We start from the raw sequence: 26,543 nt of genomic DNA on the forward strand, positions 1-26,543 counted from the left end.
TGTACACCTGACAGGACTTCCATGACCTGACAGGCGTACAGGACCACGTAACCTGTATGCTTCTCATGACCCCAATTTGCCCGGGGTGACTAGATAATTTATATTTATCAAGAAAAAGGAGGTTAGCCTGGTCACATCAAAGACACAGTCATCGTGCAAACTGTGGAAAAAATGCTAGGAAGCACGCTCAAGTCGGTGTTTTTTTGGTCGGCAGGTGTTTTACGAGAGGGCCCGGGGGCGTGCGCTGTCCGGTCGCTTCAGGCCAACGCTTTCCCTCTAAACGGTGCGCACTTTTGGTGCTGTGTGTCGACCCTAGCTTAACTAAGCCTCTCGAACGGAGGGTCCGGGGGACCCCGCCCGGAGGGCTCTCCGTAGGAGAGGGAGGGGCCGCTTCGCGGCCAGCCACAGCGAGCCTCCCACCACTGCCAGGGGGGACTTGTGTCAAGTTAGGTGTCGACCGATGCCCAAACGAAGTGAATGCGAAGCCTGGGTCATTGTGGAGGCCTGGCCAGGATTATGCGCGACCTTGGACAAGAGCCTCATGAGCTGAATCAGCGGGAGCTGGTGATCAGGTTTGATACACAAGGAAGATGCAGACTATGCAGACATTAGTGGGCCCAGTAACGGAAAAACTGATGACAACTGGTGACGGAGAGCCGGCTGATGGACTTTTGACCCCCCGGGACGCCGATAAACTCCGATGTAAACCAGGTCTTGACTGTCTCTCCGGTTGTTATTCTCGTTTCTCTTGTTTTTTTATTTTATTTTATTGGTGTGGGCTTGATGTGGGCTGGATGATTTTACACTCACGTGCACAATGGCCCTTCTGATTGCCATCTCGCCTCATAGATGCCGCCGTTCATAATCCCTACGCGTATAAGTACCCCTCGATCTCTTACATGAAGATGGATAGACATGTTTCCAGTCGTAAAGGTTTCCTAAACAAGGCACCTTTCCAGCCCCAGCTCCTGCGTATGTATGGCGACACTTCTATGTATACCTTTCTAAGAGTGAAGCTGAGTGGAGTGCTTGATTTGACATGCTTGGCTTGGCTGATGGCAAGCTGACAGCCTGACCGTGGCTAATCCCACTCGACATTACAAACTGTTCTTGATCGACGGATTAAACCATGTTTTGATACCCTGTAAGGAAAAATTTCTTCATTCTCTTGAGAAGCGAGTTCGCAATTCTGCGCCGCTTGTACTTTCGGTATATTTTCCCAATTTACAGGGATCAAGTATCTAAAATATGTAGCTTCTGCTGTGTATGGACCTGACCTGATAATGACCAGGTTCTGGGCCAGCATGGATAACAGACATCTCCCAGCGCTGATCGGTCAGATTGCTCCAGACTTTCAAACCCCCAGCTTCCGCCCGGCTTGCAAGCATGGGGCCACGGGCACATGAGCAAAGTGAGAAAAAAAAAAGACTCGGCCAGCGTGAAACCGAAAACGGGCACCACGAGCGCATTCGACAAGTCAAGTGGGGTGGCTGGTGTTTTTTTCCCTAACGGTGATGTCGGTTTTCCGCGCCATGCACTTCACCACAAAAGAGGGAAAAGCACTGGAGAAGCACAGTATCAGTGGAAATCCCCTGCCAAGGCATCTGCAGCTCATAAGGAAGCGGAGAACTGTTGTTTTTGATCGTTTTTTTTTCCGATGTGAGAATGCCGTCGAGAGTATCGACCGAATGTTTCTGATTTGGAGAACAAAAAGAAAGAGAGCATTCTCCGGCCATCGAATTCAGCAGCAGTCGAGAGCTGAGCTTTTTTCGTGCTTTGCTTTGTTCGCCCTTCCGCCATCCACGGCCAGTCTCCCAGTTCCTCGACCCCGGCTAATTAATCACTAATCTCGCCATCTCAGCCCAGCCATCGAAGAAACTGAAGATATACATTTTGATCATGAACGGCATTTAACGCGAGAACCAAGCTATCAGCGCCGAGGCCGAATCAAAAGCTCAACTAGGGTGACTTGAAAATCGGACAAAGAAGAACTATATTCAAAGCAATCTTGCCCAAATCAAGAACAATGGGAGCCATCAAACAAAACCAAAGCCTCAACCAGCCGGCCCCACTCATTCCCATCTGCTCCTCTGTCCTCAACTTCCTGGCCTAGAAAACTCCGGCACACAGAACTTATCATCATCATCATATTCCTCTACATTCCATCAAGAAAGTCTTTATTTATTATCCGTCGTCGTTCGTTGAAAGCTTGAAGCTGATATATTATATATACAAGCACTCTCATCCAATCCACTCAGTTCGGTCTACCCTCCCACCCCACCCTCCTTTTTTTCTTCGGCTCTTGTTGCTACACCCTTCGCTCTTCATCTCTCTCTCTTTTTTTTAAGAAGAAGCGTGTCCGCCGGCCGGTGCAAGACATCATGTCTCATCTCCCGCCTCAGCCAGCAGTATCAGCTAACTCGAGGTTAAATCCAAGACAGGGTGAGTTGCGTTCGATTGGAGCGGCTCGTGGTCCAATCGAAGATTCCAAGCCAAACTATTTCTTTACTTCTCTTCGTCGTCCGATTCCCATTCCCATCACTCGCCATCCCACTCATTTTTTGTCCGCGCAATCAGAAGCACACCTGCGGCAGCGGCCGGTTCCAATGCACAGAAATATATATTCGTGTTTTTGACCTCCGCCCGTTTGCCTCTTCATTCCGGCGTGCATTTTTTATCACTCCAAGTACTGGAAATCTTGGGGGGGCTCGTTGTGGATCGAAGATATATTTCAAATCCAATCCCGGATGCTATCTAGTTTTCCACATTGACATTTTTACAAGTACTTCCACTAACCTTGAGCCCTTTTGCCCTTTCTCATTCATCCTTTATCAATCTCTTAATCTGTCTTTCGGATTTTGGCGGATCTTGAACGTAAGCGAGATCTGCTATAACTTTAACCTTCCTCTTTCAAATTACTTGCAGTTCAGCCTCAACATCTTCCACAGCTTTGATGAGAGCAATTCGTGATGATCTTAACAACTTCCGTCAACCTTCACCAGCTTGTTGAGGGTGTTTCCTAAATCTGACGCTTGTTGCTTTTTTCCTCCCTTTTTTTAGTCAACAATTCGACTCAATCCTCACTGCCACCCTTCTCATCGACTACTTCCAACCAACCTTCGACTTCGTTCACCCAATCTCAACCTCCCCACACAACTGATACCAATTCTATACCATCATCCTCACCATCGCCGTCGCCGTCACCTTCGCCGTCGCCATCACCCACCTCATCAGACGCTCCATCCCCAACCGCCTCCGCAACAAGCGATCCAAGCCCGACAGCCACCTCTTTCAGTCCCGCTCCAACCTCGACCTCATCTCCTACTGCCAGCAGCACTGAAAGCAACCCTCAACCCTCCCCAACCTCAACCGCAACCAATGTGCAGCCGACTTCCTCATCTTCCTCCCGGCCGGACGAGCAGACCAGTTCGGCTGCATCCTCTCCTCCAATACAGACGTCTACTAGCGAGCCTCCTGCTCAGTCCAGCTCCTCTAGTCCTCCAAGCTCAGTCATCAACACTTCCTCCGCGCCCGTTTCGTCGCCATCGCCTTCATCCCAACCCGCCCAAAATACTTTCTCTAGCCAGCTGCCAGCTCCTTCCTCTCAAGCCTCATCTCAGATTGTGGTTGTGACTAGTAATGTTTACCAGACAAGCGCCGATCCTAATGGTGGAATTCATACTTTGACCTCATACGTCGAGGTTACAGTTGACAGACCAGCGACCACGGTTTCGGCTCCCGGAAGTACGTCAATTGCCCGACTCCACAACGGAGACGATCATCAGCCAGGCTTTTTTGACAACCGTGGCGCCGTGATCGGGACGTTCTTGACGGTCGGCCTGATTGTGCTCGGCGGATCGGCGGCTATCATCTGGCGACTGGCTCGACTAAGACGCGCCCGGCTGAGGGCCAGGGAGAACGAGGATGCCGAGCTGAATTTCAACAAGTTCGTCGGGAATGATGACGATGGACGAGTGGCTATGCTACCACTCGACACTGAACACGACGACTTTCAGAATATCCCGCTCGACCGCGAACCTCAACTCCCGCAGATCAGTGAACCTCTGCAGCAGCTTGAACCGCAGTTCTCCAACCAGCAAGTCAGAGATCCAATGTTTGGTTATCACGACAATCCCAGTCACTCTCACATGCAAGAAGTCTATCCAGTCCGGTTAAGCAACCGCACCAATCTCACCGGTCGGTCGTCCGACTTGGATACGATGAACTCCGAGGAGTGGGGTCGTTACATCAATACTCACTTTTCAACGTAAGTCTATAGCTTGCTTCACATCAGTAGATGTAATGAGCTTGAGGCGTTGTTTACTGAAACATCTGTTCATCATTTGGGATGATTCAGTGGAGGCGGCCGAGCTTTTGGCGATGGACTGATCAAGCCGGAGCTCGTGAGGGTTGACGAAGAGGGGGCTGTGAGAGCAGGACCACCGATCGTCATTTCGAGTGCAGAGCCTGGCCCACAAGAAGTAACAGGTTTTTCGTCGTTCCACCCTCCACCCGGTCCCCAGCCAGAAATCCAGACGGTTGAGCAAGAGACCTTCACAATGGTCAGCCCGCCCCAATTTGCATTGGATGACCAGATCCCCACAGCCGATCAGCGTCTAGAGCCCACCGTCCTGCCCGGCTACAGTCGGCCTCGATCTGATGAACAGCGCGATGAACTATCAAGCTTAAGAGACGAGGAAGACTACAGGTAAGCTCCTCCTCCATACCCTATTCTTTTTCCTAAGACGGGCGACTCGTTCGGACTCTTAACTGATTTGTACCTTGTTCCAGTCGACGAATCCTCAGAGTCAGCAATCCCGATCGTCAAGACCAGGACGACCAGCCTAGCACACCACAGACATAGTCTTCAACATCAGCGCCCGACCCCGGTCTTTCTCTTTCACCAAATTCAAGAAAGCAGGACAGTCGAAGAAAATTCTCAACCACCTAGCCATTGTATCATTTTTTTTTTCTATAAGTAAACATTCAACAGAATAAGTCCAACAGTTGGGTACATGTAAATACATTCAAAAAACCAAACGGACAATCCTTCTGATCAAATCAATAGTGTAACACGTGAAATTATAAAACATTCAAAGGCGGAACCTGCTACTTCACTCAATTCAACATAGACATATATCACTTGTCAGTTAGCAGTAATAGTACTAGTTGTCCTAATATTATCATATCACTATAGAAACCTAATAAATTATTACATCGTGGCCGCTGAATCAACAGAAAATGTTTCCTTTCCTTCCACTCATTTTGATCTCACTCACTTTTCATCTCAATTACAACTTGAAACTTTCTTTTGATTTTATGATCATCAATCACTTCATTTAATTTGCTGTTGAGTACAAATGAAAAAAAATATGTAAATTTCAAAATTGTGCTGGCAAGGCAGGGAGCTCTGAGAACAGTTCTGATTTTCCAAAGCATAGCAAAGCCACAGAATATCTGGCTAGTTTGTTAAACTGAATTTCTCTTTGCCAACTACCCTGTACATACTATTGCTTCAAAAAATTCTTGACAAGCACTTTCATGGCACACAAATCAGGACCCTATAGAGCCCATAGTACCATGATGTGTGGTGCCCAGGGCCCCCCTAGGCAAGGTACCTGTTACCTATTTTTTTCATGGGGGGGGAAGGTAACAAGATGATTACCAAGAGCCTATGGTCCCCTTGCAAGTCAGGTTATCTGGGTCACGCAGGTAACTGGAGAGATATTTTTAACAGAAACTCCCGGTCACAACATTCCCACTAAACCTAACCCAAAGGCCACTTTCAAGGGAGTGGAGATCAAACAGGCAAAATTTTTCACACCAATCCGTTTCCATGTGTTGGAATATTTAAAAAGGAGATCCATGTGGAGCCGCTTGGCCATTGAACCATGCTGTTTTGCAGTAAGTGGATTTGATAATAGTCTTGACATCCCGGGTGGTGGTGTCTTTCTTGTTGCCGAGTTGGAGGGATTTTCTTTTTTTTTGTAGAACTGACACCAAGTCATTTTGGGTGCAGCTGGAATTATTATCTGAACAAACAGGGATTCCAAAAACAGATTGACAGGAACTCCAACTTTTGAGAGTTCAGAAAGAAGTTGGAAAAAATTATTAAACCTAGTTCCAAGTTGTGATAGATTGCCTGGGGATTTGGAGTTCTTCAGTTCAAATTTTCTATTGAGGATGTCCAATTCTTACTCTGATTGCCAAGAGACAAGTAGTGGAATGACCCATAAGGCTGTGCCCCAAAAGCGGGGCTCAGGGCATTCCCCGGGGTCCGGGGCATTGGGATTGTCCTTGAAAATGCCCTGAACCCCGGGGCATATGTTTTTTTTGCAAAGGGAGGATTACCTGGGGGATGAAATGTCTTTTTTTGGGATTTTATGATTTTTTTGTCATTTGAGTGGCCATCAGGTGTGTATAAGTTGGTTTTCTTATGACCTTGAGGGAAAAAATTAGATGCCAAGCAAGAGAGACAAAGGAGACAGGTTGAGATGCGCAAGAAAAAACCCCAAGGAAACGGGTGGACTGAGAGAAAAGCAGACAAGTTGAGACGCGCAAGTAAAACCCCCAGGAGAAATGTTCGGAAGCCGCGTGAGCCGCGGGGATTGAGAGAAGATTCTGTGCTGTAATCCATTTGCAAATGGTGGGATAGGTTTTCTGTTGACTGGCCTAGTAGACAGGGGGATCTTGCTCCCCTGTGGTTTGGGATCCTCACGTAGCGAGTGATCTCGGCTTCAATCCCCTCAATTGGTGGGGTTGGTAGGCAGTTCCGGAGGCCAAGGCATTTGTGCAAGTGCTTTGGCCATCTCAATACAGCCCGATACCACAGATTTTTCAGCAGTGCAAGAAAAACTGTCATGACCCAGGGCATAGTTGGGGTCTGGGGCTCGGGATGACCCTCATTCCCTGTCCTGAACCCCGGTGAACAACCTTAACCAACCATTCTCCCGTTTGGAGGTCAAAGTTCTTGAGGAAGGAGCTAAAAAAATTGATGAAGAGCGGTGTAGGGACTCCAAAGGGATGGATGAGTGGTAATCGAAGTTCCTTTTAGGGGGAGATAAGTTGTGAATAAGTTGAAAGCCTATTACAATTTACGTGTGGTTTGAAAGAGCTGCCCCTCTGATGGTACTATGCAAATAACCAAGAGTCTTGTAATCAATCTTTAAATGGTGTGGCTGATTCCAAAGATAGCTCTTACTTTTGTATAGTAATCTCTATCTGACCTAGATCACTTGCATTAATAGTTGTGGTGAATCTTTTGTAACTTGGTTCAATGTGGTGGTTGCAATAAATTTTGATATATGTTGTAAAATTTGTGATGTTAAATTGCTGACACTATGTTGTTTTAATAATTTGTTACAAAGTAAATATATATATATATATGGGTTGGATGTTGGATGTTGGTTGGTTTGTTGGTTGGTTGTTGGTTCTACTATTGTTTTTAACACACACTAAAGTTCTCTACACTACTCCACTACTAATAACCACAATAAACAGACCTTACTAGGCTGCTACAAACTAAAAACTAACCACAGTGACCAAACCTCTATAGGCTGATGATGAAAAAGGAAAATTATAGTGGGGAGAGGCCCTCTTTTTATGTTGGAGGATGAGGGATTTCTTCTGCAGGAAGCTCCTTGTGAGGGATTTCTGCTGCAGGGGTTCTCACCTACACAGCCTTTCTACACAGCCACAAATACAAACAACACAGCTTTGATGTGCTAGACACACTTTAAATCCACAGGCAAACATCTATGATATACAAACTAACAAACAAATACACAGCCTTCAGCAGTAGATTCTGGTGAAGGCTGGACCAGATCAACACTGGGTCGCTACGCTACGCTACGCGTTAGCGTAGCGGCAAAAAGCGTCCATCTATTTTGCATAGCGTTAGCGCGCTGTTAGCGCCGCTACGCTGCGCTAATTTTCAGCGGCGCTAACAGCGCGCCAATTCTTTGTTAGTGTTAGCGCGCCGCTACAGTCGCTACGCTACGCTGCGCTGCGCTACAGCGCTTTTAGTGGGAAAAAAGCCCTTTTTTCCCGCTAAAGGCGCTGTAGCGCAGCGTAGCGCGCGCTCTTTTGCGCCCTGCATGTGTAGCGTTAGCGCAATTGCGCGCATCTGCGCTAACGCTATGCTATCAGCTAAAATAGCTGCGCACCGCGTGCGCGTAGCGTTAGCGCATATGCGTGCAATTGCGCTAACGCTACGCTAAAAAATAGTGCATTTGCAATGCGCTACGCTACGCTAACCACTATGGTTAGCGTAGCGACCCAGTGTTGACCAGATACACCCTATCTCCACCTCCAAAAAAACATGGCCTCCTGATAGATACCTTCTAACTCCACCTCCAAACAACGCAGCCTCCTGATAGATACCTTCTAAATCCACCTCCAAAGAACACAGCCTCCTGATAGAATCTTCCCTGAACAAACAAATACAAAGACTCCAGCCAAAGATGCTGTGCAGCCTGTGTTAGATACCTTCTAACTTCACCTCCCAAACAACACAGCCTCCTGATAGATGGTTCCATGACCAAACATCTGCCTAGAATGCAAGTACCCTTGCCTGTCCAGAATTATGGGGGTCTGGGGCTCTCCTCCTCTGCCTCCCGTTCCTTCCTTTCTTCCTTCCCTGTTGAGACAAGCTCCTATAAATCTTTTAATAAAATCATTCCACCTCCCTGCCATCTTACCTGGTCATGGTCCTCCGTTCAATCCCTGGAGAAATCATCCATCATATGTAATCCTGGTCTGCTGTTCCATCTGTGATAAAACCCACAAAAAAATACCTACCAAGACTGGCACAAATTGATAGCAGAATAACAATGGGCTGGAGGGCGTATTACTGTTCTTGTGCAGTTTCATTCTAGGCAGAGGCATTAATTATTGGCCAAAGAAGATAATGGTGATGGGTTCATTTTTCTTCACCTTGGGTGAAATTCTAAGGTTATCCTTTGTGTTGAATGGAACATTGTGCTTTATCTTACATTAGTCATCAGACATTGCATTACATAAATTAAGTGACCTTGAGGTTGGCTGTATTTTGAATTCAGATATCACATTTACCTTGGATTATGGGAAAACATTTTACAAAAAAATTGAGAAATAATGTCCCATTCACCATTTTGATGTGTATAGGGGATAGCAGAGAAGCAAAATAGGCTTGAAACTACTGGTGAAGTAAATTGGATTTTGTTTTTGAATGTCTGTAAAACCTCAAATGATATTTTGGGATAATGAGAGTGAATGTGCAAATTTGTAAGCCTTTGGCAATGTTGGCTGGAATTGACGCAAACATAGAAATTACATGATTACAGTGATGTGGATCAAAGTAATTGTTCAATTTGGCTAAGTTATAAATCTGAAACCTTGTGTTATCTTCCTGCAGCGGCAGAGCCGCCTTGGCCTCTAGTTACACATTAAATATCTCAGTCATTATACATAGAAATTACATAGTGCTCATCATTACTTTATGTAAGAGTCTGAGATGACTCTTCACTCAGCTCTGGGTTGCAGACAGGGGATCCACCAAATGGATCAAGAAAGGGAGGGCTCAAGACAAGACCAATGTCTTGGAGAGATTTTCTAGAACCCAACAATATGTATTCCTAGCTCAGTAGAAGAATCAGCACTTTATCTCTACTCGTACAATTGATGATGATGAGAAATGGAGGAGGAAGAAATGAAAGGAAAGCTTACCTAGCTCAGTAGAAGAATCAGCACTTTATCTCTACTGAGCTAGGAAGGAGGAGGAGGTGACGAGACTAAGTAGTCGGGCGAGTTGAATTGTGTGATCTTCTTGTGATTGGTTTGTGAACCCGCGAAGGCGCGCGCGGGCTCGCACTTTACTTCATCATTACATTACATAGTGCTCATCATTACTTCACTTCATCATTACATTTCATCATTGCTCATCTTCAGACCTTATTACTTTGTGCTCATCATGATTTCCCCCTTGTTGTATTTCCTCACATATATACTCCCCTCTAGATGTTGTATCCCCACATGCATTTTCTACCCCATACTCTCTGTATGACCTTTTCACTACACCATTAGATTCACCTTCATCAGTACATATTTCACCACATCATTAGATATCATTGCCACTCACACATCTTATACACTTTTACACATACCAGAAATATATCCCCCTGCATATATCATTCAAATTTGCACATCACCTTTTATCTTTGCCTCCACTACTCCTCCTCTCCTCCTCATACCCTACAGGTACAAGTAGTCAGCTCATAGTATTAGTCAGTCTAAGATTATAGTAGAAAAGCCACACTTTTCTTCTTTTTCTTAGTGTTACACTCATCCCCAGTAGTATTAGTCAGAAAGGCAGCTCTTATATCGGCATCCTTGGCATAGCTTACATTAGTACTAGTGTAGTTATACATTTCACTTCCCAGCTCTATTCTCCCATTTGAGTAGTTCCACACCGTCTGAGCTGAGTCAAAGCTCTCTCTGCTTGGATTGCTTGGCCAACACCTAAAAATCCTGCGCAGAAGGTTCCGCACATTGATGCAGCACTCCCTTGCCCACTTCTGTCACCAAATCTCTGTTTTGAGGCTGGCAAATAACTGTCTTGTACTGTTTGCCGTTTGCCCCTTCTACCTTGATCACTTCTTCTTGCCTAACAGGACAAGGGTTACAGGGGTCTCCCCGGGGTATAGGTCAAGAATTTTGCCGGATTGAATTTGCAGATTGGGCGTCATATTGCATAATAAGTTCCATATTGAATATGAATTTTGCAGTGCAAATGCACTTGCTTGCATAGCAAGCATCAAATTCAAAATTCATTATGTTGCATGGATATGCATTGGGCAGATGTTTCAAAATCTGTATGTCCAACTGTATGCATTTGTCAAATTCTACCCCAGTGAAAATTGGTGACTGGAAATTTTTTCGATCACACACGGGATTTGAACGTGTGACCTCTGCCAAAAATTCCTCTGAGCCACCAACTAACCACTGAGCTAACAAACTTTATCTATCCTTTTGCTATTTTAGGATATGGCTACACCACACCTCCGCGACAAATGCTGCCAAACAACAACAGCAATTGCTGAGGGCCATCTTGGCTATCAAAAACCCAAAACAAACAAGATATAATTAGATGAATACAAAATGCAAGACCAAAAAAAAGGAAACTACAATTTAACTGAAAGCCTCTCAAACAGGGGATTCCAAGTCAACATGGATGTTCTCCAACATGAAAGCACTTTAGATTTCACACAAACCAGAGAAACAAACAAAATTGAGCATTGAAGTGAAGACAAGGGTGAGAGCTGGGAGCCAGGGCAAAATTAAAACACTTTGGAGAAAATGTGGACCAAGAAATCAGTATATGAAAGAAACCAACAACACACAAGAAGAAATCCAGACTTACAATTCTCCAGATGATACTTGCAGTATAAAATTCCAAAGCACCCCTTCCAATTGTAGAGATAATAGAATCTAGATGGTTTTTTTGAGGAGAGCTGCAAAGCGTTGGGGTTGTACTCTGTTAATCTAGAGGAACCAGCTCCAATTTCAAGCACCACAATCTTGGCGCGAAACTGAGAAGCCAAGTCTTGAAGAATTGCTGAATTGCTGAACTTGCTGGCCCAGATATCAACATCATTACTAGTTGTTGGGGTTGAATGTAGATTTCCAAATCGTGCATCATGGAAGCAGTCCTTGATTTTTGAGTAGCTGTGTTGACTCCCATATTTCCAAATGCTGAGTGCACGCCACAAAGAGTTTCCATCATTCAAAAGGAAACCAACAGATAAATGCCAGTGGTTGTTCTGTGAATCTATGACTTCATAAGACAGAGCCTCCCTGGCTGCATGGCACCTTGCCTTACAGTGTTTCTTGTGATGATATCCTGCCAATTTAGTCAACACAGGTTTGAAATCAACTTGCCGCAGGTCTTCTTGGCAGGCCATAGTGATAGGTTCTGGGGAGGCCTTCTTTTGCAACTTTTGAGAGGGAAGATCTGCTGGGGATGCATCTGGTGACAAAGGTGGTGTATCCCCTAGAAATCTTTTTGGTTTGATGACAGAGTTGGTGTTTATCAGCTCCAGGGGATCTGTAGGTGGTTGATGGAATTGTGGTTTCCACATAATTTCAAAGTTGTTAAGCTTGGGATTATAGAAGAGGTAGAAGGTTGGAAGATGTCGTTTTGTATGCTGAAAAGGCTTGTACTCTTTCCATTTTGCTTGTTTTGCACCCAACTCAATGACAACAATCACTGCCTGTGACAAGTTTGCAGTTGTAATGTAAATAGCGGCGTCTGGTTTCTTGCCCTCTATTGTTCTAAGATGTGAAGTGTCAATTTCATCAATGGTAAAAATGTCATCTCCAGCAAAGAGAGAAAAGTTTTTTCCTGATGGTAGTCGCCCGGTTTTTCTTTGTCGGAGTTGACCATCCATCTCGCCAATTATCTGCTTCCTGACCTGGTTGTAATAGACTTGTACACCATGCAACCAGTATGAAACTGCATGAAAGAAGCCAGTGAGATCCGGAACTTTTACATCCTCTGTGGACTCAATAACCTGATGTGAAATACGCCAGCCTTCCAGAAGTCCAAGTGGTGAAGCAAATTGCATGGTTCCATAGGGTAGAGTCTTGCAGCCAACACCATTTTCCAGCTCTAATCTGGCATTGGCCACATCCCAATAGCCTTCCACCACAGGCAAGCCATGTTTCTTCTGCAATCCCAGAATCCTGATCCTCTTCTTCTTTGTTGGCATGGCTGGCATTGTGGCTGGCTGATTCCAGGGATATGTTGATGCTGCTCCGGGCTGTGCAGTTGAGCTGAGGTTTCCATGAGTAACTCTTGCTGGGATCACAACAACAGGAAATCTTTTGATCTGGCCTGTTTGGTTTTCATCTCCACTGGTTACTTGATTTTTTTTGTCTCTGATAGTTGATATGACTGATTTGTGCTCAGCAGGTGGATCGGTCGGATTTGTTGGGCTGGGGCTAGTTGCTTTTGCTCCAGGATCCAGATTATCCAAAGGGGCGTCTGCAGGAACACTTGGCGCTGGAGGCAAATCATCAAAAGAAACTGTTTTGAAGACCTTCTCCTCTTGAACTGTAGGAACTGGAGCTTGAGTTGCATTTCCTTTCTCTGGTGCTGGATCAGGAATATTGGCTGGAGGCTTGAGTGAAGATTTTGTAGGTTGGAGGTCTTTCTGAGGTGTTTTGGGTGAAGGAGATCCTGGTGCTGATCCAACATTGGTTGACTTTTCAGAAGAGAGAGTCGAAGCTGAATGGAGGAAATTGTTCCAGAGGATCTCATAATGATTTTGTCCATTGTACCATAGATATATAGTCTTCTTTGGCTTGCCCTTGTGTGGTTGGTGCATGCAAGTCTGACTCAATTCATTCAGAACAACAATCTTAACCTGATAGGCCTGGGCGAGTGCAGCCAAATGTTGATCACCGCCCCAAAATGTTGAAGACCTACTCTTCACCAAGAACATTGGGTAGACCATAGTTTCATGCACTGGATGATCTTCCATGAGGTCCTCCTTTGACACATAGGGTGAGTATACATCCTTATTACCTTCCAACTCTCTAAAACATGCATCTCGAGCTTTTCCATGCCCTTCTTGATCATCATGAACCCAGCTTGCAACCGCACGAAAAAGATAGTTTCCGTCACCACCAATGAAACCTCCAGAGCGCTTCCAACCATGCAGGGCCCCTAGTAGATATGTCTGATTGGGGCCAGGGATGTGTTTGAGAGTGGCTGAAGAGTTTCTCCAGAGATTTTCCCTGAGCAAAAAGTCAGCAAATCCACGCCAGCCTACAAGCTTGTTAGGGTCATGAGCCGCAACAATCTTCTCCAGGGCTCTCTTGCTGACTTTTCCCTCCAGCTGGAGGATATTTGAACTGGCAGGTTTTTCAAGAGGTTTGGATGGCAGTTTAGTGTTGGATGATGGATGATCCTTGCTCTTGAGATCCTCAATGTCCTTGTCAACTTGATCAGATAGTTTGGTCATAGGAACCTTTTCGGAAGTAGCAGCGGGTTTTTCGGTTGATTGTTTATCTGAACTTGCTGATTCCACCGGTGGAGAGTTGTTGTCAGGATGAGGGGCTGGAGTGAATGGCTGGGAACGCCAAGCAGTGCTAGAGCCCCATGTTGGAGGAGGACTTGGAGTTGGAGTCAGCTTGCGATTTCCCCTTCTCCAGCCACCCTTGCCATGGCGGCGATTTTTCTGGTCCAAGAGCGGCATCCCCAGGCTGTTGATCCAGTTTGCTAGGAGAACCACCACTTCTTCCTGGGTGGAAGTATTCTTTTTACAGTGGTTGCATTGGAGAATAATGTTTCCCTTTCCCCCAACAGACGTCAGTGATCCTACAGGATAAGTCCTTTTCCCCTTGCCTTTTGGAAGTTTTGGGGCACCAGGAGCATGACACCATGGGCAAGGACAGATCCTCCTTGGCCTTAACTCCCAAAGGTCGATGGGCCGCCGTTTGAAATAATTCATTGGGTCGTCCTCATTGGTAGGTGGCTGCCAATTACTTCCATCTTCAAAAAATGCAACATGAGTTTAGTTTGCATTGGCAAAGGAGAGAGAGAGAAGAGAAAAACAAGAGAGGCTCACATCTATCCCACCAAGGGTCTGGCACTTTCTCTCTATCAAGACTGGTTGGCCTTTGGAATTTTCCAATATTCCAACCAATGGCATTTGCCAGATTGACAATTACCTGTCGGTGGTGTTCCTGAATCCCTTTGCGATTGTCATGCTTCTGAGGGACTTCAAGTTGAACACGTCTGACCATAGCTATCATCTTGTGTGCATAATCAAAATATTCTGAGACTGGAATTGCCTTCCATTCTAGTGCCAGCCGCAGATTTGGGTTGTCTGGGGTTTGGTCATAGGCCCGAGGGTGAAGGTAGCCAGCTCTTCCAACAATTTCCAAAGCTTCATTGGCAGACCTAGCGTAGACGGTTGCCTCAAATCGCAGTCCACATAGATGAGCAGGGTCATTTTTTTCCAAGATCTCGACTTTTCCTTCACAGAGGTCAACACGAGTATTCCAAGTGACGGCTGTAGTTGGAACATACTTCATGTCTTTCTGTGATGTTGCTTTCAAGGCGTGGGCAAGGGTGGAGTAGACCTTAATTTGTGTGATGGCTTCATGATCTGGGATCAGGTTGACAGTTCCGTATCCTTCTCCAAGTTCTAGAAGCAGCGGATAACATGTTGATCCAAATTGAGGGAGATCAGGTGGACGTCTGGTCAGTAGTATCTCATTGCGGAATCGATCAGTCCCAAGGTATGGATAATAGGTGTAACCAATGTCAAAGTGATTCTTTTCCTGATGAGGAGCCAATGATCTCGGGACACCTCCGCCAAGATTGTACAAAACCAGACCAAAAGGGCACTTCATTCCATAGGAAGCCAGACGCAATTCAGGGACTTGAGCTGTGGTCAACATTTCTTCCAACATTCCTGCTGTGCAGGATGGCGACCCATTGTTGAGCACCGTGGGATTGTGTGACTTGTGGGCAATGATGTGATAATCATCAAAGAGTAAATCCAGAACCCGTTGCTTAAATTCAGGTGGCATCCTGATTGCGCATCCACCAACACCGACATATGTATAATCTTCAAAGATCTCGTCATCAGATATACCCAGATTGTGATGCGCCAAAGTGACAAGCGTCATTGAGCCAAAAATCTTGGTAAGGAAGGTGGGAGGAACAGAAATCACCCAGGAGTCCAGGTCATAATCCTCACGCCATGGAACTGGGAGACTGATTAAGCGTCTATGGACACCAACCAGGTTGTCCTCCTGTTTCACCCACCAAGACATAAGCATCATCTTTGCTACATTTATCAATAGCTCAAAAAACTATTCCAACTTACAATTTTCTGGCCATCATTGTCCTCACTGGGAACCTCTGACCCACGCCTGCCAGATCCAACAGAAGTTCTCTCCACACTAGCCCGCCATAGTGGGTTATTTTTGAGCCAGATGTCAAGCTAAGTCACAAAAATAAACACGCATCAGTGTGATTGTATCACTGCTCTGCCATTTGTCTGCAAATGAGGTCATGAGATATTATTTGCATACTGGATCATCTTTGCCTTCATTTCCTTCCCTGCTCCCTGGCCCACCCAGCAAGCCAAGAACACATCCATCCTTTCCCTCAGGTGGCACAAGAGTAAACAAAAAGAAATATAAGCCACACTAAAACTCCCAATCACCACTACTTGATTCTCACCTTTTTTCGATCAGCAGCAGTTCCAGCATCAAGGCGGCTCTTGCCCTCTTGTTCCTGTTGACTTGTATCAGACAAAGCTTCCTTGGCCTACAAGTATGTTAGCTAAATGTGATGATTGCTCAACAAGAGTTTGGGAACCCACCTTTGCAGACATTGGCAGACTAATGGGGCACCCATGCACACCAAGCAGATTGTCCTCCTGGGTCACCCACCCAAGATATGAATATAAGCCTAGCCAAATTTAAGTATGCCCCCCCCCCAAAGAAAAAAAAACTCACAATCCACTGGGCCTCATCATCATCACTGGCAAATTCTGACCCAGGCGCATCACCCTCAGGCCCAATGGCAGTCCCCTCAAAACTAGCTAGCCCCAGTGCGTAATTTTTAAACTGGTCAAGAAGTGGAACTGGATCAGCTTTATTGTACATCTTGTATCATGTGTGCAAATGAAATCATCAGAAATTTGAATATGCTTACTGCATCCGCTTCACCTTCATTCAACTCCCTGTGTCCTGATCCACCCATCACATCAGGCAAACATCCATCTTTTCCCTCCTGTGGCACACAGCCAAGCTGTAACAGCAAACAAAAAAGATGAGACACCACACTCCCAATAACCACTGCTCAGTCCTCAACTTTTTTGGATCAGAAGAAGTCTTAGGATCAAGGAACTTCTCCCCCTCATGTTCCTGGCAAGTCCTGTGAGTTGATTCATCCTTGGACTCCAAAAATTAACCAATCAGCTGATTTTGAAGACCCCTTATGGCCAGGGGCTTGTGAACTCACCCATGCAGACTCCCCATCAGTTCTGGCAGCTGGAGGAGTTTTCTTGGTACCCATTGATGAGATGGATACCATGCCTTTTCCAGAGTAGGTAGGCAGCTGGAGGAGTGCTTGGATTTGTGACCTTCAAGTTGTTGGAAATTCACACAAAGATGGATGAAAATTGGGAGATGTATGAAAATAATGTGGATGAAGCGGAGGGAATGTGGAAAAATTTGAAGTGGGAGAAGGGGGATTTCCAAACTCACCCTGCTATGCATATTCACCAAAGACAGTACCTCTGCCCACCAAAAAGGGTCTGTACCACCCGTATTGGGAACCCAGTGCAAGATTTCACTACCAATTGGGAACCTGAAACCACAAGGGAGGGGGGGGGGGGGGGGGGGGGGGGGGGGGAGTTTTAGGGTCAAATGCCTGCATTACAACCCTGCAGATCTTGTTTGTTGCAGGTCAAATGCCTACTCTCCAATAAAATACAAAATGCCATTGATCACCAAGTAAGTGGTGGAGGGTATGGCCATTGACAACCAAGTTAATGGTGGAGGGTTAGGGTAACTGCAAGGGTAAACAACAGTAACCAGGTACAGACATAATTGGAATGTGAAACACAGCCACTTTTTTGACCAATTGGGCTAGCTAGATCTGTGCTGTGTTCCCCCATAATTTTTTCATGAGTCAGATTAGCTCCACAAGGTGTGGCTTGGTATTCAGAAAAAACAACAACAGATCTTGGGGGCTCACAGATTTCAAACACTACCCCAATAGAAACTTTCTATCATAATCATGCTCAATTGGGGCTCTGTGTTTTTCTTTTTCCTATATGGGTGGGTCTGTCAGGCAAACCTGAATGTAAACCATAAAGAAACCAACAAAAAGATAAAAACAGTCCACCAACCAAATTAGTGCTTTTGAAAAGACTAAAAAGAGTACCCTTGCTCTCCGCATTTACCTAGATTGACATCAACAAGGTTCACACCAATTGTCATCAAACCCATATGATTTCAGGAGATCCTCATGTCCAATTGAATGCAGAATCCATTGATATTCAGCCTCCCCCTCATCCCTATATAGCTCAGATGATTCAAAGCCCATTCCATTTTTAAAAATCATCTCTTGACAAGCTCCAGAATTTCATTATTTGATTTATGAATGCAAAGTTGAATTTGTCAAGATTTGTCCAAATAAGCAAGATCGGATCCTCCAGGTGCTTGATGAGAAAGATATCACTCATCCAAACATGTTCCTTTTGAAGAGCATCACCGCCAAAAAGATGACTTAGTGGGGCTTGAGTGATGGCATCCTTGCTCAGCTTCATGGCAATGATTTGAAATTTCAAAGCCACTTAAATTCTCAATAGTCAATCTAGACACCACTTAAATCCTTGATAGTCAATTTAGCCCCTTATTTCACTCCAGTATTCCTTTTTTGCATAATAGCCAAAGCTTTAGCCCAACTTGTGACTGTTGTATAATCTTATCATCCTCCTCTCATGTGATTATTACAACTTATCACTTATAATAGTTCATCATTACCATACCCAGTGCTTGTACAGCCTTTTGTTGTAGACTCCACCGCTTAGCTAAATTATTGGATGCTGATTTGCAGCAGTTGTAGTGCCCATTTTTACAAACATCTTAACACAACACTTAGCCTTAAATGTCCTCACAGATCAAATTTTGGCCATTCCAAGCCTTAAATGAATGCATATCTGCAATTTTACCTTACATACAAGATTGAAGACAATTTATCAGATCAACTGTGTGATTCATTTGGCCTGGTGTGGGCCTTGAAAGGAGCAAAGGGTTGGAAGAGATTTTCAAGTCTGGATGAGAATATAGCCTCGGCCTGATGCATTCAGTAAGATTTCGAAACATTCCAGGATGAGGTACAGGTCTGGTAGGGTTAGAGGCTGCAGACTAACTTCGGATCGAGCATTGACAACTGTTCGGCAAGTTTCCGGTGAGCCCCTGCGGTGCTGAGCAGCACTTCCGTCGGGTCATAAAGCTTTTCACGGATCTCCTGCAGAAACAAACCAGGATCAAGTCGTAAGAGCTCCATGATCAAAGCAAAATCTTCCCTTGATAGTTTGGCTGGTTGGCCACGTTTCTCCTAATTCATCCGGGTCTTTAATCACACATCGAGTTTTGTTGTTTAGGCCGAGCCATCGAGCAAAAGACTGCCCGAAATCAAACACCCAAGAAGCTTGTCCTGTGGGTCGTTTTGCCAGCCCCTGACCCGACACCGCGCTTCCGTTTGGCCGTAGAATCGGGGGGGGGGGGGGGGGGGGATTGTTTCCTGGTCTTGATTCGGCGCTGTATTATTTCCGTCCTTTTCTTCTGCGATGTCATCCTTGCCTGATAGCTTTTCAGTCTGCAAATCACCACGGAATCGATACACTCTTGCAAATCTCAAGTCCGTGATCATATTTTCAGCCTTGTTTCCCAATCAATTTCGAAATCCAACCTCCCAGGCATAAACTCGGCAATCTCGTGATTTGTGGGCGCGGACGATACTGGCTTGGGCGGTTGCATTTCTGATTATTGGAGGGAAAGTTTGACAAGGATTCAGTTTTTTTTTCGTTCCTGTTTTTTTGTTGTTGCAATGTTTTTGAAACGTATAAATGAATAGACTCACCTAGAGGAGGAGCGTGCACCTCCTCCAACCTTCTCTTTTTAAGGGCTCGGAACTCGTCCTCATCGATCTCGATCCTAGCATCAATCGGCTGAGCTTTGCATTCAATCATTAGGTTCGTTCCGCTGGGTATTGGCTGTCTTGCGTTTGGTGGCCTACCGGAAGTCTCTTCCACTGTGAAGATACCAGTCGCGCTACGACAACTCCAGCCCCCCCGAGCTACCCGAGCTGCCCCGCCTCCCCGGTACCCCCCTGGCCGATACTAGTCGCGCGACTAGTATCTCGACTCTGGCCCCCAACTTCACCAACAACCACAGCCCCTCCTCCACCAGCAGACCACCCACCGATCCAGCCCCCCCGTCCCCCCAAACTCTACTTTGACCCCGACCCCCCGGTACCCGCCTGGCTGATACTAGTCGCGCGACTAGTATCTCGACTCTGGCCCCCAACTTCACCAACAACCACCACCTAGCCCCTCCTCTACCAGCAGACCACCCACCGATCCAGCCCCCCCTCCCCCCAAAGTCTACTTCGGCCCCGCCCCCCCGGTACCCGCCTGGCCGATACTATTCGCGCGACTAGCTTCTGGATTCTGGCCTCCTACTTCACCAACAACCACCACCCAGCCCCTCTACCACCCCGATCACCTACCACCACCTGCGACCCAGCTTACCCGGATCACCTACCGTTGGACGATGATTTTTACACCAGAATCGACGCCCATACGGTCCTTGGCGCCCTTGGTGAGTCAACCAAAACAACAGGTAAGTGTTCCATCCTTTGTTTATCTGTAGTTCTGTACTTCTGTCTCACTGGTTGTTTATTTTTTTTCTTTCTTCCCCTCAGACGAAAATCCTTCCCCATGGGACCCAGCCCGCTACCCCTGCCCCAGAGACCCCGCCAGAGGCAACTGCAAGAAGCCGGCACAGCCTTCAAGAGGTGCAGGAAATCATCGAAGGGAGTAAGTTCTTTCTGCCCATGCCTGAAAATGTTTGGTGCACTAACCTACTTTTTAACATCAGTGCAAACTAGACACCGGTATCTCAGCGAGGCCCATGCCGCCATCTATGGCTTGGGCCCTCAGATGGATTCCTACCACGAGCTATACATGGACGCCATCCAACGGTTTATCACCTGGAACCAAAGAAGGATCATGGAAGCCAAAGCCGCCGGGAGGACCTTCGTCACTGGCCCCATCGATGTATCGCCGGAAACTTGGCGGCCCCCCTCGAAATCCTCTGCCGCCTCCGAGTCGCCGACTGCAATTTGCAGAAGGACCCCGCCTCCGGCCCTCGACGCCGACTTGATTTGGGACACTTTGCGACGACCTCAAAACCTGAAGGCGTTCCCGACTTTTATACTCAACCCCACCACCCGATTCTCACTTGTTGAAGATGAAGAGGACAACGGCCATCCCCCCCAACAACACCACTCCGCAAAGCGTCCCCTTTCTTTTCCTGTTGCGCAGGTCAAAAGAATCAAATTCAACGATGATTCCTCCGACTCCGACACTTCTGGCAGCTTGCCGGACACCTCCAGGGAATCGACCCCTGAGCAAACTGAGGATGCATCAGCGTCGCATGTAAGAAATCCAGCTGTTGCTGCCTCCGCCACCTCTGCTGACTCCGGCCCTTCCCCTTCCTCCTTTGAGCAGGCTGGCGGGAATGTCTTGGCCCCTGCAGAGGGGCCGGCAGCGACGTCCGCCGACTTCGGCCGAGCGCCTTCGACCGGCCAGAATGACCTGGCCCCAGAAGAGGGGCCTGCGGCCCCAGCCACGACCGCCGATTCCGGCCCTGTGCCTGCCTCCGCCGACTCTGGCCCAGCGCCTCCCTCCTCCGACTCCGTCCCTGTGCCCTCCTCCTGCGAGCAGACAGGCCAGAACGACTTGGCCCCAGAAGACGGGCCTGCAGCCCCAGCCTCGTCCACCAAATCTGCCGCTGCGCTTGCCTCCGCTGGCTCTGGTCCAGCGCCTTCCCCCGCCGACTCCGGCCCTGTGCCCTCCTCTCGCGAGCAGACAGGCCAGAACGACTTGGCCCCAGAAGACGGGCCTGCAGCCCCAGCCTTGTCCATCGATTCTGCTCCAGCGCCTTCCCCCGCCGACTCTGGCCCAGCGCCTTCCCCCGCCGACTCTGGCCCCTTCCCCTCCTCCTGCGAGCAGACAGGCCAGAACGACTTCTCCCCAGAAGAGGGGCCTGCAACCCCAGCCTCGTCCATCGATTCTGCCCCTGCGCCTGCCCCCGCCGACTCTGGCCCAGCGCCTCCCTCCTCCGACTCCGGCCCTGTGCCCTCCTCCTGCGAGCAGACAGGCCAGAACGACTTGGCCCCAGAAGAGGGGCCTGCAGCCCCAGCCTTGTCCACCAAATCTGCCGCTGCGCTTGCCTCCGCCGGCTCTGGCCCAGCGCCTTCCCCCGCCGACTCCGGCCCCGTGCCCTCCTCCTTTGAGCAGCCAGGCCAGAAAGACTTGGCCCCAGAAGAGGGGCCTGCAGCCCCAGCCTTGTCCATCGATTCTGCCCCTGCGCTTGCCCCCGCCGACTCTGGCCCAGTGCCTTCCCTCGCCGACTCTGGCCCAGCACTTTCCCCCGCCGACTCTGGCCCAGCGTCTTCCCTCGCCGACTCTGGCCCAGCGCTTTCCCCCGCCGACTCTGGCCCAGCACCTTCCCTCGCCGACTCTGGCCCTGTGCCCTCCTCCTGCAAGCAGACAGGCCAGAACGACTTCTCCCCAGAAGAGGGGCCTGCAGCCCCAGCCTTGTCCATCGATTCTGCCCCTGCGCCTGCCCCCGCCGACTCTGGCCCAGCGCCTTCCCCCGCCGACTCTGGCCCCGTGCCCTCCTCCTGCGAGCAGACAGGCCAGAACAACTTGGCCCCAGAAGAGGGGCCTGCAGCCTCAGCCTCGTCCATCGATTCTGCCCCTGCGCCTACCCCCGCCGACTCTGGCGCAGCGCCTTCCCCCGCCGACTCTGGCCCCGTGCCCTCCTCCTGTGAGCAGACAGGCAAGAACGACTTCTCCTGAGAAGAGGGGCCTGCAGCCCCAGCCTCGTCCACCGATTCTGCCGCTGCGCCTGCCCCCGCCGACTCTAGCCCAGCGCCTCCCTCCTCCGACTCCGGCCCTGTGCCCTCCTCCTGCGAGCAGACAGACCAGAAAGACTTCGCCCCAGAAGAGGGGCCTGCGGCCCCAGCCTTGGCCGCCCGCTCTGGCCCTGCGCCTGCCCCCGCCGACTCTGGCCCAGCGCGTCCCTCCTCCGACTCTGGCCCTGTGCCCTCCTCCTCCGAGCAGACAGGCCAGAAGGACTTTGCCCCAGAAGAGGGGCCTGCGGCCCCAGCCACAACCGCCGATTCCGGCCCTGCGCCTGCCCCCGCCGACTCTGGCCCAGCACGTCCCTCCTCCGACTCCGGCACTGTGCCCTCCTCCTTCAAGCAGACAGGCTGGAAGGACTTCCCCCCAGAAGAGGGGCCTGCGGCCCCAGCCTCGTCCGCCGATTCCGGCCCTGCGCCTGCCCCAGCCTCGTCCACCGATTCTGCCGCTGCGCCTGCCCCCGCCGACTCTAGCCCAGCGCCTCCCTCCTCCGACTCCGGCCCTGTGCCCTCCTCCTGCGAGCAGACAGGCCAGAAAGACTTCGCCCCAGAAGAGGGGCCTGCGGCCCCAGCCTCGGCCGCCGGCTCCGGCCCTGCGCCTGCCCCCGCCGACTCTGGCCCAGCGCGCCCCTCCTCCGACTCTGGCCCTGTGCCCTCCTCCTCCCAGCAGACAGGCCAGAGGGACTTTGCCCCAGAAGAGGGGCCCGCGGCCCCAGCCTTGTCCGCCGATTCTGCCGCTGCGCCTGCCTCCGCCGGCTCTGGCCCAGCGCCTTCCCCCGCCGACTCCGGCCCTGTGCCCTCCTCCTCCGAGCAGACAGGCCAGAAGGACTTTGCCCCAGAAGAGGGGCCTGCGGCCCCAGCCTTGTCCGCCAATTCCGGCCCTGCGCCTGCCCCCGCCTCCTTCGAGCAGGCCCGCCAGAACGACTTGGCCCCAGAAGAGGGGCCTGCGCCTGCCTCGTCTGCAGGAAATCCAGCAGCAGCCGCCACCGCCGCCGCCGCCGAGCAGACTCGCAACAGCAACCTGGCCCGTGAAGAGACAGCTTCCTCTGGCAGGCCAATCCGACAGGCCGCAGTCAACGCAGCCAAGCTTACAGGACAACTGACCGGATCCTCCCACGCCTCCAAGGGCACGAAGCGCTCCCGCCCAAGCGCAAGTGCGAACAAAGGCGCAGATCACGACAGCGATTCCGACTCGGAAGAGGAGGACATTCGATTGGACAACCGCACTCCTCTGTACACAGGGCCCATTGACCTCACAAGTGAGTACCCCATCCCCTCCCGCCCCTGTCTAAAAGCTAAACAAACCAGCTGACCTTCAATTGACTTGTAGAATTGATCAGGCCAAAATCTCTGCACCACGGGGCGTACTACGCCGAACTCAACAACATCCTTTCAGTTCCTCGACCAAACCCAGGCCTTCACCTCTACGGAATGATGCATATAGTCATGCTTGAACTCCGGCAAAACCGCGAACAGGACAACAACACCTCACTCAGTCTGCTCCCCCCTGAAAACCCCAAACTCCGGTCCGTTCTGGCGGTGGAGCGCCCCTGCTGGGCAGAGTTAACTGCTGAAATCCACACACCGGACTTTCTCCACATCATCAATAATTGTAAGTCAAAATTTCAGCCAAACAACCATACACCCGCCTTGGACTAATGCCTGACGCTTCCTGCAGGCACCCGGCTTTTCCAGATGCCATGCCCTCACCCGTTCCTCAACCAGGACCACGTCCGGCTCGAGGTGCTGGCGCATGGGATCGACGAACTTTCGTACAATTCAAGAGCGGGTGGCTGGTGCGCTCTTCAGCAAATGATGTGCCGTTCTTTTCCCGGACTGCCCCACCACAATCACGACTTCAAGCAAGTTCTTTCGGACGGCGTCAGGCGACTCCACCAGATAATCATGGACAGCAGCCTCAAGGTCAAACCGATGGAGGGCAAACTCCCCACACCCAAACCCATCGACACTGCTCAAGAGAAGGAGACCCAAGGCTTAGGGCGAGTCACAGCCTGGTTGAGTGCTCGGGTCGATGCGGCGCACGCGGGCAGCGTTCAACTCAAACCTCACAGGGCACACAAGGACAGCCTCAACTTTCTCGTCCAGCGCTGTTGGGAGATGCTCCTTGGCATAGCCCTCATGTATGACGCTATGGATCAAGAAAGGCGGGTACGTGCAAAGCAAGACGGACAAATCGCTGGCAATGCTAAGATCCGTAAGGCAATTGTCGAAAACAAGGACACTGTTGCTAGCGACACTTTGTACTGGTACGAAAAACGACTCAGGAGCTTCTCCGCTGTCACACTGTTCCTCAATTTTGGTGTGGCAGGTTGGTTTCACTGCCACACTAACCGGCGAAAGTTCAACAACAAGGACATCGCCTCGCTATTCGCACTTTGCCACGAAATGGCACTCAACCACGTTACAATTCAAACACCTCTGGACCACGTCACCGGCAGTATGAAGCGCCCAAAGTTCACTCCCATCCACTGCAGCTGGGAAAGAACGAACGATTTCCTCATCGATCTTCTCCTCAACAACCAAGTCGGCCACTCAACCCTTGACTGGTGGGCAGCAGCACAGGTCTGGGACCAGAACCTTACAGAGGAGAAGCTGGCGCCCCTCATCATGAAGGATTTCTTCACTGAGATCCTGAATCGAGGCGATACGATGTCGGCAACAGGCGATCAAAGACCACCGCCAGTAATTCAACCGCAGTACTTCCTTGAATGGCAAGGGAAAGTGAAGAAACTCTTCATTAGTCAGTCTCGGCAGTCCCGACACTACGATCGATCAATGAGGGAGTTGAACATCACAGAGGCAAGATGTCACGGTTCGGATTCGAGTGCCAGCAGTAGTGATGGCACTGGAAGCTCCTCCTCAGACTCCAGCAGTGAAGAAGAAGAAGAGGTGGATCAGCAAAGAGGGGGGCCAGGGGGAGGTGGACCTCCTGATGGTTCAGATGAGGATGATGAGGATGCACCTGGATCAGATGATGATGGAGAAGTAGTTTAATGTATTTCCGCCTCCTTTTTTTTGTCTTCTTATTACATCCTACCCCTTCAGAGTTATATTTTGGAGTCTTCCTACTTCCATAGGGCTCAAAAAAGGATAATTTATATGTGATACATATGTCTGGTGACTTTGAACACATCATTCAAAGTTCAATTTTTTTTTTTTGCAGGCCTGGAGTATGTGAGAAGTTGTAGGGGGCACTGTACATAGTTTTCTCCACTTGAAACAAGCCCTGGTACTCCTGGGATGTGAGAGATGCTGTACTAGCTGCACTTATGCCATACATACAGCTTGGGCCACACCCACAAGTCAGCCCAGGCAGTAAGTGCAAACAATTCTTCAAAAGGGATTTGAAACCACCTCTGAAGGTTTGTCCACCAAGGATCACAAAAAACCAATCAGTCATGAAAAGCCCAGCAGGGTTAGGGTTAGGGTTAGGGTTAGGGTTAGGGTTAGGGTTAGGGTTAGGGTTAGGGTTAGGGTTAGGGTTAGGGTTAGGGTTAGGGTTAGGGTTAGGGTTAGGGTTAGGGTTAGGGTTAGGGTTAGGGTTAGGGTTAGGGTTAGGGTTAGGGTTAGGGTTAGGGTTAGGGTTAGGGTTAGGGTTAGGGTTAGGGTTAGGGTTAGGGTTAGGGTTAGGGTTAGGGTTAGGGTTAGGGTTAGGGTTAGGGTTAGGGTTAGGGTTAGGGTTAGGGTTAGGGTTAGGGTTAGGGTTAGGGTTAGGGTTAGGGTTAGGGTTAGGGTTAGGGTTAGGGTTAGGGTTAGGGTTAGGGTTAGGGTTAGGGTCTAGGTTTAGGGTTAGCTGTTA

The 26,543-nt window shown here is 49.1% G+C and overlaps 4 protein-coding genes across 4 annotated transcripts; 3 read left to right on the forward strand and 1 right to left on the reverse strand.

The window, feature by feature from the left end:
- Nucleotides 1-2,381: 2,381 nt before the first annotated feature.
- Nucleotides 2,382-4,864, forward strand: PtA15_18A456 (uncharacterized protein; the record flags this gene model as incomplete). The annotated part of the gene is made up of 5 exons (XM_053164995.1): nucleotides 2,382-2,425; nucleotides 3,061-3,127; nucleotides 3,387-4,267; nucleotides 4,358-4,708; nucleotides 4,792-4,864. The coding sequence occupies 5 exons, from the start codon at nucleotides 2,382-2,384 to the stop codon at nucleotides 4,862-4,864; spliced, it is 1,416 nt and encodes a 471-aa protein (XP_053028950.1).
- An 8,841-nt stretch (nucleotides 4,865-13,705) lies between these two features.
- PtA15_18A457 (uncharacterized protein) lies at nucleotides 13,706-15,579 on the reverse strand (the record flags this gene model as incomplete). Its single annotated transcript, XM_053164996.1, has 4 exons — nucleotides 13,706-13,750; nucleotides 13,866-14,130; nucleotides 14,455-14,533; nucleotides 14,610-15,579. 4 exons carry the CDS (start codon nucleotides 15,577-15,579, stop codon nucleotides 13,706-13,708), a joined length of 1,359 nt encoding a protein of 452 aa, XP_053028951.1.
- Nucleotides 15,580-19,361: 3,782 nt separating this feature from the next.
- On the forward strand, nucleotides 19,362-20,233 carry PtA15_18A458 (uncharacterized protein; the record flags this gene model as incomplete). Its single annotated transcript, XM_053164997.1, has 3 exons — nucleotides 19,362-19,432; nucleotides 19,834-20,010; nucleotides 20,080-20,233. The coding sequence occupies 3 exons, from the start codon at nucleotides 19,362-19,364 to the stop codon at nucleotides 20,231-20,233; spliced, it is 402 nt and encodes a 133-aa protein (XP_053028952.1).
- Nucleotides 20,234-20,346: 113 nt separating this feature from the next.
- PtA15_18A459 (uncharacterized protein) lies at nucleotides 20,347-25,738 on the forward strand (the record flags this gene model as incomplete). Its single annotated transcript, XM_053164998.1, has 10 exons — nucleotides 20,347-20,415; nucleotides 20,498-20,612; nucleotides 20,674-22,328; nucleotides 22,494-22,629; nucleotides 22,678-22,760; nucleotides 22,926-23,228; nucleotides 23,391-23,680; nucleotides 23,741-23,982; nucleotides 24,054-24,335; nucleotides 24,402-25,738. The coding sequence occupies 10 exons, from the start codon at nucleotides 20,347-20,349 to the stop codon at nucleotides 25,736-25,738; spliced, it is 4,512 nt and encodes a 1,503-aa protein (XP_053028953.1).
- Nucleotides 25,739-26,543: the final 805 nt, after the last annotated feature.

This window comes from Puccinia triticina, chromosome 18A, assembly GCF_026914185.1.
Source record: "Puccinia triticina chromosome 18A, complete sequence".
Lineage (NCBI taxonomy): Eukaryota > Fungi > Basidiomycota > Pucciniomycetes > Pucciniales > Pucciniaceae > Puccinia > Puccinia triticina.